The sequence below is a fragment of the Myotis yumanensis genome, unplaced genomic scaffold (genome assembly GCF_028538775.1).
Source record: "Myotis yumanensis isolate MYYU_CA2020_CCGP unplaced genomic scaffold, mMyoYum1.0.hap1 SCAF_3, whole genome shotgun sequence".
NCBI classification, from domain to species: Eukaryota; Metazoa; Chordata; class Mammalia; order Chiroptera; family Vespertilionidae; genus Myotis; species Myotis yumanensis.
Window position 1 is genome coordinate 205,556,873 of NW_027223754.1, and position 14,345 is coordinate 205,571,217.

A 14,345-nucleotide genomic window follows, 5' to 3' on the forward strand; every position below is an offset into this window, starting at 1 on the left:
AGAGGAGGTGAAGTGGGAGGAGGAGTCGGTTTAGACTAACTCGGAGCTGCGAAACCTTGGGGCGGCGTTCAAGGCCCCCTCCCACACGCGCGCGGAGCCCGGCGCCTCGCTCCCCTTTCAGTCGCCGGCATCGCCTCGCCTCGCCTCGCCGGGTTGCAGAAAGGAGCCGTGGGAAGAGCTGCGGAGCTGGGGCCGAGGAGGAGGCCCCGCCGAGCTGAGCAGCAGCCCAACCCGAGCGACCCCCGTCGGGGTGGGCGGAGAAGGTAGCCTACGCGGCTAGGACCAGTGCGCCCATCCACGCGTGCACCCCCGGCCACCTCCAAAGGACCCCCTGGGAGCCCCTGAGGGTTCTCTCTAAGACCCGAGTCGCCCCTACCGCTCTCCCCTCAGCCCGGAGCCCCAGGCGGGGACCCCGGGATCCGACGTCTCCGCGCCTCCGGGCACCTGGCTCAGCAGGAGTCCCCCGGGTCGGGGCAGGGCAGGGCCGGCGGCGGCGAGCCGGAGCCCGCCCAGCGCCCGGGCCCCGCTGAGCCTTCGGAACCCACCCATGGGGCACCGGCTCCCCGTGCCCCCTCGCCCGGCTGCGCCCAGCCCGGCGCCCCCAGCGGCGCAGAGGAGGAGCCGGACGCAGTGACCCAGGAGCCGCAGACCCTGGAAGACTCGGCGGCCCGAGAGGCAGGCTGTTCCCCGCAGCTCCAGGCGCTTCCAGGCAGCCCTCCGAGCGGAACCAGAGGCCCGACCCGCCCTCCCCAGGTAGGAGAGAGACCCCTGACAGAAGCGGGGAGCTGGGTGTAGCGGGGAAGCCAGGCAGAAGGGTTTGAGGATTGTCGGGGTGAGGCTGGGGGAAGCTTGACATGATGAGCACAGTAAAACGGATTGTGGCAGGTCCATCCGGCAGCTTTGCACATCTAGAGAAAATTAAGTCAGCTGAGCACCTACTATGTGTCAGGCAGGGTGCTAGGCCCTTTATTTATGCCTGGTTAGAAAAACTTATTGAACTTCTACTCTTATTGATTGGTGCTAGAAGCTTCCATTCAAGAGCCCGTTTGAATATGAGGAGACTGGTTCTCAGGGAGGGAGAGGTACTTACTCTCCCCCTCTTTCCTGAGCCAGCTGCTGCCTGCACACCTGGAAGGAGGGTGGGGCTGGATGTGGTCAGTCGGGGTCCGTCTGTCCCCCCCCCCCCCCAGGAGGACCCCCTCTGAGGAGGGAGGAGTGAGGACCCCCTTCCTTGTCCAGAGTTCCTTAGCTTTCTCTGGGTTGGTGCAAGAAGTGTTTCCCGAGTGAGTCCGTTCCCCGGATGGGTGTCCTGTACTCAGCTGGCCAGAGGGACCCCACGCACCTCTGAGGGGCTCCCCCTGACCTCTCCTCTTTGCCCCCAACCCTGGGAGGAGGAAGGATATTGTCCAGGACCTCCTGGGAGGTAGGAGGCCAGGCTGGGAAGGGCAGCCAGCTCAGGAGCCCGTGATTCAGGCTTCCCCTGGCATCAGGGACACAAGACGGGGTCCCCCAAGACCTCTGCCTGCTCTCCAGTCCCACCCCAGTGTCTGCTCCAAAAAGCCCCTTGACTGCGCAGAAGCGTCACGAAGCAAGGAGCCCCTTGCTGTGTGCCAGGAGCTGTGTCAGCCTCTAGGCTTCTCACTGGGCTCTCTGGGCCACATTCTGGGTTTGCTTTTATCATTTCCCTTTGAGAGATGACCAACAAACCCCCCCCAGGCCAGGCCATTTGCCCAAGGTCGCTGAGCTGGGGAAAGGCTGAGCTGGTTTGCTGGCCGGTGATGCCTGCCTGCCTGCCTCCCATCCTGAGCCACCAAGGGTGGTGAGGTTGGCTTTGCAAAGCCCCCAGGACCCATCTCAGCGTGGGCACGGAGGCTGGCGAATCCGTGTGTCCAGCGAGGCTGCGATGTGCCCTAGCAGAGGAGGCTCGAGGTGTGTGGGAGGGAGGGAGGGCAGTGCAGTGGCGGAGCTCTGGGGTGCTCACAGGGAAGAGGACGCCGCCACACTCTCGTCCTGCGGTCCTTGCTCACCTGACCTCCATCTTCCAGGCAGGCCCTGGGGGAGGGGCTCCAGGAAGAAGGGGTGAGCCCACAGATGCATGCACCGGGAGCTGGAGCAGGGTTTGCTGGAGAGCCCTGGGCAGGGTGCCCGCACCCAGCTGCCTGGAGGGAGAGGGAACGAGACTGTAACAGGCCTCGGGGGTCATTTTCCTCCCAGACTCCAGCCGAGGCTTCCCTGAGTCAGTCACTATGTGAAAGGCCCCGGTTTGGTCTGGGGGTGGGTCTTCACAGAGGCCAGAGGCCAGAGCCCAGGCTTGGAGCCAATGGCCTGACTTTAACCCTGGCCTGGCCACTCATTTCTGTGAACCCGGGCAAGCGACTCCTGCCGATGGTGGTCCCCTCTTCGTGGGGCTGTTGTGAAGTCATTAGAATAAGGTACACCAAGTACCCAGTGATGGAAGCCTGCCTGGCTGGGGTGACTGTTCCCCCAGGATGACCCCACCCCAACTCTGCTTCAACCTTTCTGCCTCCCAGGTGCCCTTAGAACGGTCCTGGTCAGAGACCTGCACTCAGGGACTCCTGCTGCTGTCTGTCCCCTTGAACCACCAGGGTGGACTGTCACCCCGAAAAGGGCCCTTTGAACTCTGACCCCTGTCTCCTCCTCACTGTGTAGGTGTCAGCCTGGCTGAGGATAGAGAGGAGCAGGCAGTGGGGTGGAGAAGTTGTGCTCACAGCACTGCCCACAGCTCCTCCTCTGGGGGAGGAGAAGGGGGAGAGATGCGAGGGTGAAAGGCGGAGCCCACAGAGGTGCTGTCACCTGGCATCCAGGTGTCTGTGAGCCTCACACAGCCCCACGTGGTTGAGGCCACGTGAAGGCTCACAGTCTTCTCTCAAAGAAGAAAGCCACAGATTTCCCCTCTCCTTGTTTGCCTCTCCCTGCCTCCCTGCCTCCTCTCTCTGACTCCCTCCTCTTCTCTCCGATTCCCTGCCTCCTCTCTCTCTCTCCTCTCTCTCCTCTCTCTGAGCCCCTGTCTCCTCTCTCTGACTCACTGTCTCCTCTCTCTGGGCCTTAGCCCATTCAGTCCCTGATATTAGCATGTCCTTAAGAGGAGCCCTAGGGGTAGAGGCTGGGGTAGGTGGTGATGGAGACAAACACTGTTTCTGGGGGCTGCTGGCCTCCTTCCCTCTCGGTCTAGACAGAGGTGACCACCAGCAGAGTCAAGCTCCCTGCAGAGGGACTTGGGGAGGGGGTGTCCTTGTTGGGGCCTCTTTCCCCATCTCTGCTGGAGGCCCAGGCTGGCCCACAGCTCTGAAGGAGACGGAGAAGGTTCACGGCTGTTGGTCTTGTATCCCCGGCTCCCCACTGCCCACCTGTGCGTGCGCCCAAGGCACTGAGACCCTCCTTGTCACAGCCGCCGGGCCAGCCAGGCAGGGCGGGGGTGGAGGGAGAAGAGCCCAGAGGCAGAGCCATTTGCTTCATTCATTCATGGATCACTTATTGAGCGCCAGCTGTGTACACGGCACTGAAATCCTGTGGGGTAAATGGAAAGATGGCTTCAGACATGAGTAGGGTGGGGGACGTGGGGGTCTTAGCTTGGAGTCACTGTCCTTGGAGCCACCCTTATTAACTCGGGCGCCAGTCACGTAGCTTTTAAGCACCAGGGTCCTTATTTGTGAAATGAGGAAGATAAGAGGTGCCTCAGAGGGAGGGGGTGAGGAGACGCCATAGCACTGGGCAGCCTGCCTGCAGTCCCGTCCCTCCTCTGCTGGTGGCAGACAGGTGTGTCACCATGAGCAAGTTCCCAAACTCCTTTGTGTTTCAATGCCCTCGTCCGTACGTTGGGATAACTCCACCTGCCTTCTGGGATCACTGAGGGGTGAAGGGGGTTAGGACGTGTTCTCATCAGAACATTCTGGAATTTATTAACTGCAAAATAAATGCCAGCTATTACTCGTCTACACTTAGCGCAGTGCTTGGCACGCGGCAGGGGCTTGGTTCATGGTGATCGTTAGCCTGGCTCCCGGCCCGGGGTTGGCGGTGTGCTGAGCAGCCTCACTGTGTGCGTCTCTTTGCAAGTCATTCATTGACATTGTGGCGGCTTGGAATCAGCCACGGTGGCAGTATGTACGCCATGGAAATCGACAAACGCTAGCAATCAGAGCTTTTTCAAACGGTATTTTTTTGAGAGCAGCTTACTGCGCAGCGGCTGTCCGTCGCCTGGGTGGGCAGGACGGGTGCCAGGAGACTTGCACACAGGATCTGTCTCCACCTCAGGTCTCGGCATCATGGCAGGCAGAGCTGTAAGATGCTGGAGAGAGCCTTTGAGTACATGAGCGAGGCACTCCAGGCCACTGACCTGGGGCACCCAGGGGTGGGGGCCAGCACGTACACCCCTTTGTGACTCCTCTGAGCCCCGTTTTCCCCGCCTGCACCTCCCTGTGTGGTGGCCTGGGGGTTGATATTTCAGGGGCCTGTATCCATTTCTCGTTCCTCTGCTCTAGAGAGGAAGGGATTCCTGCTGGGGTGGGTCGGGGTCCGAGCAGCCTTCAGACAGGAGTAGCATTTGAGCCAGACCCTGAAACATACAAAGGAGGGGGTGTTCTGGGGGAGGGACTCGCCTGAGCTGGGGAGCAGAGGCAGATCTCAGCAGAGCTCAAACCAACTAGAGTGATGGGGGCTTGGGGGTCCTGGGGGGATTCTGATGGGTGCTGAGATAGGAAAGGAGGGAATCTGGGCTGTGACTGGCCTTTGGGGGGGAGGGGGCTGATGGAGCTCCTGGAGGTTTGGAGCTCAGATTCATTTCAGCCTCATCCACAAGGTGGGAGGCTCCCATAGAAAGTTCTGGGTATATCAGAACCATGAACCCTCGGAGTTAGAAGGACTTGAGTTGTTCAGGGGTCATTTCTCTGACCCATATCGCCTAGTCCAGTTCTCTGGGTCTCCTGAGGTGGGCAAACTCCCAGGGCCTTGGGGGGGGAGGTGGGGGGAGAAAATTGCCGGGCAGCCCCATGCTCTGGCATGAAGGATGTGGTCTGGACACGGCCTCTCCCATGTCGTGTCCTGGACCACAGGCTTCTGGGAGGCCAGAGACGGAAGGGAGGGATGGATCAGGGAGAGACCGGAATCTAACAGGAGTTAACATCTCTGAGATCTCGCCCTGTGCAGAGCCCTTGACAATAGCTGCATGAGTTGAGTCCATTTTATAGATGAGAAAAGTGACTCCAGGAAAGTTAGGCGACTTGCCCAGGAGCAATAGTGAGGGAGTGGTACAATGAGGATTCGAGCCCTCGCAGTCGGTGCTGGAATGAGTAAGGGGCGAGTGAGTGAGTGCGTGAATGAAGGAGGAAAGACACGAGGGTGTGAATGAACGAACGTGCAGAACTCCAGAGCCGCTTAGAGAGACCCTAGTCCACCATTCCCATTTTACAGACAGAAAACTGAGACCTAGTCAGGGGCCAGGCAGAGGAGGCCACGGCCTTCAGCAAGGGGCGGCAGGGCTGCATCCGGGGCCTCCTGACGTCCGCCCCCCGCTCTCTGTCACAGCCCCGAGCCATGATGAAGACCCTGTCCAGCGGGAACTGCACGTTCAGCGTGCCCGCCAAGAACTCGTACCGCATGGTGGTGCTGGGCGCCTCCCGGGTGGGCAAGAGCTCCATCGTCTCTCGCTTCCTCAACGGCCGCTTCGAGGACCAGTACACGCCCACCATCGAGGACTTCCACCGGAAGGTCTACAACATCCGAGGCGACATGTACCAGCTGGACATCCTGGACACGTCCGGCAACCACCCCTTCCCCGCCATGCGCAGGCTCTCCATCCTCACAGGTGGGTGCCTGGGGTGGGCGTGGGTGCCCCGCACTTTACAGCGGGCAGAGCGCTTGCCCACCCATCGTCTGAGATGAAGGTCACAGAGGCCCCTGTGCGCTGTGCAGGTCACCTCGGTGTTGCCGCTTGTCCGAGCAAATGTTGGTGCCAGGGCCCAAATTCCATCTGTCCAGCTCTGGATCCATTACCCAGGACTCCAGAGCGGCCTTCCCGACCAGGAACTGACAGACGGGCTGGGGATGTCCTGGGAGCAGAGGGGCTGCTGCCTTCCTCCTGAGGGAGGTGACTCGGCAGAGCTCTGGGGTCCACGGCCAGTCTGCTGGGCTCCGGTCTCTTGACATCCCATGTCCTTTGCCACCTCTCAGAGCGGTAACAACAGGAGCCCGGTGGGGGTCAGCCAGAGGGCAGGCGGGGGCCCTGCCCATGCTAGGGGCTCGGTAGTAATGACATAACGGTGGTGGTGATAGCTAACACTTATTAAGAGCTATGTGTCTGGGGCCCCGTCTTAGAGTTCGGCATTTATTTATTTAATCCTCACAGCTAACCTAGGAGACGGGTATTCGCCTCTATTTTACAGGTGGGGGAACTGAGGCCCAGCGAGGTTAAGTTACTCCGGTGGTAACACAGCTGAGGACTGGAAGTCTGTCTCAGGCTTTACCACTAAGCTATGCTGAAGCCGCTCAGCCCCGCGAGATTGTTGGGGATCAAGGGGCAGGTGGAGATGGGGGCTGGGCCATCGCTCATGTGACGCCAGCAGTTTCGTGTGGTAACGAAGGGGGCAGGCCTAGAAGCCAGGCTGCCTGGGTCCAAGTCCTGGTTCCCCTGCGTCCTGGTTCGGTGCTGGGCACGGGCTTGATCTCTTCGTGCCTCGCTTTTCTCATCTGTTGTTGGCATCACATCAGCCATTGTGAGAACTAAATGAGTTAACACGTGAAAAGCTGGGTGAGCAGATAGCAAGTGCTCAGTGAGTATCGGTGGGAAGTAAAGCAGTGCGTGCAGTGTGCCTGCTGCGGGCTCTGCGGAGGCATGTCCCAGGCTACGCCCACCCATCTCTGGGCAGTGATGAAGGGAAGGAAAGAGCAAGTAACCCCCTCTCCAGTCACCGCCAGAGTCACCCTCAAATCAGATGCTTCTGCACCAAGAATCCCATGTCATGCTCACCCTCCCCCCCACCCTGCTCTTGCCCCTGCTTGGGGTGCCAGGCTTGGGGTGAAATAGTCCATATTTCGGAGAGGCGGTGTGTGAATAGAAAGAGCCTTGGACTGACCTGTGGTTCGAGTCCTGGCTCCACCATGGGGGTGGCGTAGACATGTGACCAGAGGTCTGAATCGCAGTCTTGCCAGCTGCTCGGGCGTAGCCTCGCCTCCTCCAGTGAGGCTGAGAGGGATGGAGGAAAGTGCGTGGGGCACTTCCAGCACAGGGTGGCTATTGCAGGACTGTCAGCCCTTGGGGAGGGGCCTGGGTGGCCACCCATGTAACTAGGCTGACATCTGAGGCAGGGAGAGGGGGAGAGGCAGAGAGCGACCACAGGCGTGTTTTCAAAATTAATCTTGAATGACACAAACAATATATACAAACACACCCTCCTTTAAACACATAGACCAGGCTAAAAAGCGCCCTTGACTCATGTCCCCTCCCCCAGCCCTGCCGCCTCCCGGGTGTGGCCACCCCTCAGTGTGGCGTGGACTCTTCCGGCCACATTAACATTCCTGTTGGGATGCCCACAACAGAGAGTATTTTCGTCTGTTGCTCTTTTACGTGCATATACCATTCTGAGCACATCTGTCTGCCGCTTGCGGTTCCACTCACCCATCCGTGCCTCCTTTTCCAACCTGGTGCTGATGCGCACGACAATCTGAAAACCATCCATTCTGCCGCCACCTCTCCGAGCTGCCAACCCCGGCCCGCTGACTCTGAAGCTTGGCGCAGTCTTGCATTTGAATATGTCGAGGCTGCCGAATCCTCAGGGGCCCCGGATTAGCCGAATGGGACAGGTTTGGCAGCCCAAGTGGAGTCAGTTGCTAGGCTGGTACTGCCTGGCAAGTGCTTTTCTAAACAGCCCACACCGTCATTCATTCCATCCCATCCCTCCGCATCCCTTCAGCTGGCTTTAGGAGCACCCACTGTGTGCTGGGCCCTGGGAGGCGGAGAGGGTGATGAGGCCCCCTGCTCCAGAGCTCACTGTTCAGAGCGCACCATCGGCCAGCCGGTGCACAGTTCTGAGCGTGGCAAGTGCTGTCCTGGGGACGGACGTGTGCTCTGGGGTCCAGAGGAGTGGGCGGCTGCTGCCAGGCCTGGAACCGCTTCGTTCTCTCGAGAACTTGGGCCGGTTGCCGCCGCCCCTGAGCCTCAGTTCCCGCATCGGTAAAGCAGGGATCTGGCCATCTCACCAAAGTGAGGAAGGGTCTTTGAGCGTGAGGTTGTGATCTCTGTAGTAAGATCTGGAAATTGGGATGAAGGCGGCAGCCCTCTCTCCACCCCTGCCCCCTCCACATCGTCCTTGTCTCAGATTCAAAGGTCTTCTCCAGTGATGCTGTGAGCTAAACTAGGGGTAGTATGGCCCTTGGAGGCCAGCACTCGCTTATTCTTTTCAAGATTTATTCAAGAAGCAGAGAACACCTACTGTGTGCCAGGCACTGGCTAGGCGAGGACAGACTTGGCCCCCAATCTTGGCCTGGCCACATGGAGCTGTGGGATCTGGGGCAGGCTGCTCGTCCTTTCTGAGCCACAGTTTGCTCACCTGTACCATGAAGGTAGCATACCTCACAGCGGTCTTGTAAGGACTCAGGGAAACTGTGGGCATGAAGCCGTGCCGGCTCCTGAAGGTGCGTGTTCTCATTAGCATTATTGATACCCAAAACCACTGGCCAGCGTCACTGCAGTCATCTCCTGTGACCCTCAAGGTCAGCCCACAGGGCAGTGCTTCATCCACATGGGACAGGTGGGGAAATGTGATTGGAGAGGTCGCATGGTCCCCCGAGGTCACGTGGCCCCCTGAAGGTCGCATGGTCCCCTGAGGGCCATGTGGCTGGTGAGTGGAGGAGGCAGGATGCACACCCGGGCCACCGATGCCGCACTGAGTTCCTGCTGTGCGTGAGGTGCAGCTCCCGGCCTGGGGTGTGCACTGAACGAGACAGGCAGGACCCCTCCTCTCGTGGACATTGTATTTATTGTTATTCTACCACCGTCCCCACAAGCGCCTAAGTCACTCAGCCCTGCAGGGAAACGGGGGTGAACGAACCGTGTCCGAACCAGGCGGTGCCACCGATGAGCTGCGCGGCCTCATGGGGGAGGGGGCTGTCGGGAGCCGCCTGCGAACTCACCGCCTGGGGTTTCTCTCCCCACAGGGGACGTCTTCATCCTGGTGTTCAGCCTGGACAGCCGGGAGTCCTTCGACGAGGTCAAGCGCCTGCAGAAGCAGATCCTGGAGGTCAAGTCCTGCCTGAAGAACAAGACCAAGGAGGCGGCGGAGCTGCCCATGGTCATCTGCGGCAACAAGAACGACCACGGCGAGCTGTGCCGCCAGGTGCCCGCCACCGAGGCCGAGCTGCTGGTGTCGGGCGACGAGAACTGCGCCTACTTTGAGGTGTCGGCCAAGAAGAACACCAACGTGGACGAGATGTTCTACGTGCTCTTCAGCATGGCCAAGCTGCCCCACGAGATGAGCCCCGCCCTGCACCGGAAGATCTCCGTGCAGTACGGCGACACCTTCCACCCCAGGCCCTTCTGCATGCGCCGCGTCAAGGAGACGGACGCCTACGGCATGGTCTCGCCCTTCGCCCGCCGCCCCAGCGTCAACAGTGACCTCAAGTACATCAAGGCCAAGGTCCTCCGGGAGGGCCAGGCCCGGGAGCGGGACAAATGCACCATCCAGTGAGCGGGAGGGACGCTGGGGTGGGGCTCGGGCAGTGCCTTACGGGAGGCGGCCTGGATGCCCGCACCCCCCAAGAGACCCCCAATGGCAGTGGTTGGCGCCAGACTGGAGGACCCCAGCCTTGAACCTCTGAACCTTCTCTTGCCTTCCTGCCTCCTCCCTCTGATTCCACGGATGCCCCTGATCCCAGCTCTGCCGGGCGGGGACAGATCTCCGCGAGCAGGAGACGAGGCTGGGAGACAGCTGGACTTGATGCAGGGACCCCAGTTAAGCCTTCCTGGCCTTGGGTCATAAGAAACACTGATGCCAGAGGCGCCAGGACCCCTGCACCCCACAGGGCCTCCTGGGACGGCGACAGGATGAAAACAGCACCCAGAGCAGCCGGGAGAGCTTGGCTGTCCTGGCCTGAGACCCAGCTTGGCTCAGTGGGCAGCTAGGAGAGCCCCTGCACTCCCAATCCTGAAACTCTCGCCCTCTGGCTCAGCTGTTTCTATCCCTGCCCCCCACGTGGGCCCCGGCTGTCTGGGACTTCAAGCCAGGGGCGTCTGTGTGTGGAAGGGGGTGCAGCCACGTCTCTGGGGCCAGGTCCGTCTCGGGGACCACCTGCCTCCCTCCGCCTCCTCTCCCAGGTTCCCCCGTCTGCTGGTTTACTTTGTTGTTACAGCTGTTCTCACGTCGTGTGTAGCGTAGGAATGGAAATCCTTGTACTGTAAAAGCTAGTGACCCCTCGTTGGCCAGGCCCCCACCCAGTTCACGTCCACTGCCTCCCCTGCTCCCCGACGGGGTTCCCTGGCCTGTCTGCAGCTGGACACTGCCCTCCATCTGAGCTTTACAGTCCACACTCACCCAGGCCGGGCCGGGCGTTGGGCCGCTTCAGCCCCAGCACCCCTAACCCCCCCCCCCCCCCCCCCCCCCCCCCGCCCAGCTAGTTCAGGACAGAGCTCCATCTAGAACCAGGCTCTCCTCGGTGCTGGGACCACTGTGTGCTGGAAACGGGGTGAGTGATGCACTTTATGACCCCAAGGCCAGGGCCTTCCCCAGGCCTGGCCTCTTTCCCCTCCCCCGCCCGCCTCTGCCCACCCTGCTGTCCCACTGCCTTCCGCGCACACAGCTGGTGGGAGGCTTGGAGGAGCAGCCGGGAGCCAGAGCCGAGCCTGGAAGAAGCAGGTGTAAAGACTCCCAGTGGGTCTTTTTCTCGTGCCCGGGATGGGGCGGTACTGGGTACCAGGCCTGCTGGGATTTGAACCTCTAGACCAAACGCTCTTGTCATCAGCTCTTAAATACACTTTGTACTTTAATTTTCTGAAAATATTGATGTTTAGGGCCACAAAGAACCTTAATAATCATCTAGTGACTCTTTCCAAGGCCCAGAGAGGGTAAGCAACTTGCCCGAGGTCACACAGCAAGTCTAGGAGCGGCAGACACAGGGCTAGGTCTGGGCATTCAGCACACACCGTGATGTGTGTCCTCTCCTCATGCTGCCTCTGAGGCTCCTGTAGATTCGGTGTACATTGTGCCCACATATGCAGTGTACACACATGCGAACACACACACACGCCCTAGCCTCAGCTCTGCACACCCTCTGCCCGCACCCTGGCCCCTGCTGCTCACTGCAGCAGCCCTGACCTGCATCTGTGCCCCTGCCCATCCCGCCCCGAACCTTCTGTTACCTTGGCCAGGACAGGTGTGCGGCCTGGCCTCGCCCAGATCTCTGTGTATACTCTCTAATATTAAAGTGGGTTTGTTTCTAAGCCGTGTCCTTGACCGTGTGCATTTCCAAGAGGAGGTGGCCTCTTCCCCCCACAGCTGGTCTTTTCCTCCCTGAGTGGCACCTGCTGGGGTCCTCACTCTGCGTGTCAGTGTCGGTCTTCACGGTTAAGGATGTGGGGCGAGGGGGGAGTAAACTCCAAGCCTCTCTTAGCCCAGGCCCTCCTGGGCCCTCTTGGGGGCAGGTGCTGAGCGTCTGTCCCTCTAGAGGGGTGGCAGGTGAGAGAGGAGAGGACCCTGGGGACCGTCAGCCGTTGGAGTCACCATGGTTGGGTTCCATGTGGCTCCCAGAGAGCATCGATTTTGCCCCCAGGGGACATTTGGCCATGTCTAGGAACTGGGTGGGGGTGGCGGGGGGGTGTCGTGCTCCCGGCGTCTGGTGGGAGGAGGATAGGGACGCTGCTGAACCCCTCCTGTGGCCGGACAGCCCCCCGAGAAAGAGTCACCACGTGGACGGTCAGCCCTGAGGGCAGGACATGCCCAGGTCTGTGCGCGGCTGATATGACGTACGACTTTCTGGACAAGCGGAGTGTGCCCTCCTGGGCAATGAGACGGGACAGGGGTGGGGTGGCAGGGTTGTCCTGGTACAACCCTGAACGTGCCACCTTGGACCCAGGGGGAAGGGAAGGGAACGGGCCGGGCCGGCTGCATGCCTTCCACCCCTCGCCCCCCGCCGCCTCGGGTCTTCAGCTCCCGGAGAAACACGCTCCTCATGTTTACCCGTTTTTAGCATCATGTCCAAGATGGCAGAGCCGGTGAGGGGGCAGGCTGGGGAGTCCACACCAGAGGCCACCGAGCTCCATGTGGGCGAGGAAAGGATTTGCATCTGGGAGTTGCGGACGGGTCTGTGCTGCTGATCAGTCAGCAAAGGCCCCTGCATGTAGGTGCAAGGCCTGAGACGGAGGGAGGGCGGGCCCTGCACCTACCTGCTCCGAGAGAAGCAGGCAGGCCCCTGCGTGCGGGGAGCTCGAGATCCAGAGCGAGAAGCCCCTGCCTGCACATTCACAAAGCAAGGTGCGCCCGGCTGTGGTGGCGGCAAAACCAGGTGACCTGGGATGCAGGGAGCCGGGGAGAGCGCCCAACCTCTGCCCACCCAGGAGCCCAGCCCCTCCCATCCTTGGCCCACACCAGCCCCAGACGATCAGTGTGGGAGGCAAGTCGCTCCGACCCTTCCCCACACCTGGTTACGCCCTCTGCACCGCAGGTCAGCCCTGCACCTCTAGACGCGCAGAACAGGGAAGCCGCCGGGTGCACCACAGCGAGCCTCCCACGGCATCCGGCCCAGCCAACCCACCTCCTCCATGTGCGACCCCAAGGGTGCCATGTCCTTGCCCAGTTGTCATCTGGTTCGACTCTAAATGAGAGGTGGGGAGGAGGGCAGCGGACCAGACAGCACACCCACAGCCCCTCGCAGCCCTGTGCTGTCTATGAGAGAATTAATATTCCTGTTACATAACCCACAACATTCCGATCGTTGCTAAACAGAACACGCTTGCTCCGGCCCCGGTCCCTGCATCCCACACTCTCGCCCTGGAGTGGGGTGAGCCAGCAAAGGGCTTTGGCGGAGGGAGAAGATTTCCCCGGCAAATCTCTTCTTAGCCCTGGGACAGAGGGTGGAATAAGATGGTAGGAAAATTCTTCTCATGAGAGACCCTTCAGAGACAAGCCCAGGGCAGCCCGTTTAATTCCGGGCCCCGAGGAAGGGCAGGTTGGGAGTCTGATTTCAGAGAATTCTGCACTGTGAATTCTAAGTACTTGCTCTGTTCCGCCTCCCTGAACCTGTCACTTACTCAAAAGAAAAACTTCAGTCTGCGTCACAGCTTGGCAGGGAGGTGGGGGGGGGGGGGGGAGTGAGGGGGGAGGGGGGTGCTGACGGGAGGTCAGCCAGCCGGGACTCAGAGGCAAAAGCTGCTGGGAACAGGGGAAGGGAAAGGGGGAAGGGAACGGGAACTGACCTGTGTTGAAGACCTACTGTGCACCAAGCACTGTGCTGGGCCTGTTACGTGTACCCTCTCATTGGATCCTCATGGCAAAGCTATGTAGAAGGATGATGAATCCCTTTTTGCATACGTGGGAAACGGAGGCTCAGAGAGGTAAAGCCACTTGCCCAGGGTTGCACAGCCGAGTGGCAGATCTGGGCCTGAATCCGCGTCTGATTGCAAAGTATGTTTCCTCCCCAGAGCTTTTGTAACTGGGCCAGCTGGGGGGCTGCTCTGGCAGGAGAGGCCAGCAGGTGGGCCCTGCTTCAGGAAGCAGGCAGGTGTAACTCACAGGGGGGGAGGCGCCCTGCAGCTCATAGCAAAAGGAGGGCTTGACTTTTTTTTTTTTCGTGGGAGAGTCCGAGGTAAGCGTGCAAGGCCAGAGGGTGGCTCTGCTCCACCCGGCCATTCAGGCTCCAGCTCCACAGTCTTGTCACCATCGGCGAGGTCGAAGCCACCACCACGTTCATGTTCCATGAGGGATTAGGGAAAAGCGTGCAGAGGATGCATCCCTGCTGCTCTCGGCGCCCCGGACGCATCCCTTCCACTCACTTTCCCCTGACCAGGCTCCGTCACGTGAACTCCCCACCCTGAGAAGGTCTGGGAAAGGCAGCTAGCTCCCTGCTAGGTGGCCGGGGCCCTGTGGTGACTCATCATTGTAGAGAAAGCGGGGAGCCATCCATCCGCTGGCCAGCTGACAGTCTCTGCCCAGTCGCCTCCTGCAGTGCCAGGCCTCAGGATCTCACCTGCAACCTGACTTCAGCTCTGCTCAGTCGCCCGCATCAGAGAGCCGCCCTGACCTCCCGCTGCTCCTTTAACCTGCATCTGGCTCTATTTTTCCCTGTCCCTTGATGAAAGCGGACTGTCCCATGATTTTTCTCATCTATACTCAAGGCACTTCAGG

The 14,345-nt window shown here is 60.4% G+C and overlaps 1 protein-coding gene across 1 annotated transcript; it reads left to right on the top strand.

Moving 5' to 3' along the window:
- Positions 1 to 346: 346 nt before the first annotated feature.
- Positions 347 to 10,598, top strand: RASD2 (RASD family member 2). The gene is made up of 3 exons (XM_070411007.1): positions 347 to 753; positions 5,542 to 5,821; positions 9,169 to 10,598. Exons 2-3 carry the CDS (start codon positions 5,551 to 5,553, stop codon positions 9,696 to 9,698), a joined length of 801 nt encoding a protein of 266 aa, XP_070267108.1. The 5' UTR covers positions 347 to 753; positions 5,542 to 5,550; the 3' UTR covers positions 9,699 to 10,598.
- The last annotated feature ends 3,747 nt before the right edge of the window (positions 10,599 to 14,345 follow it).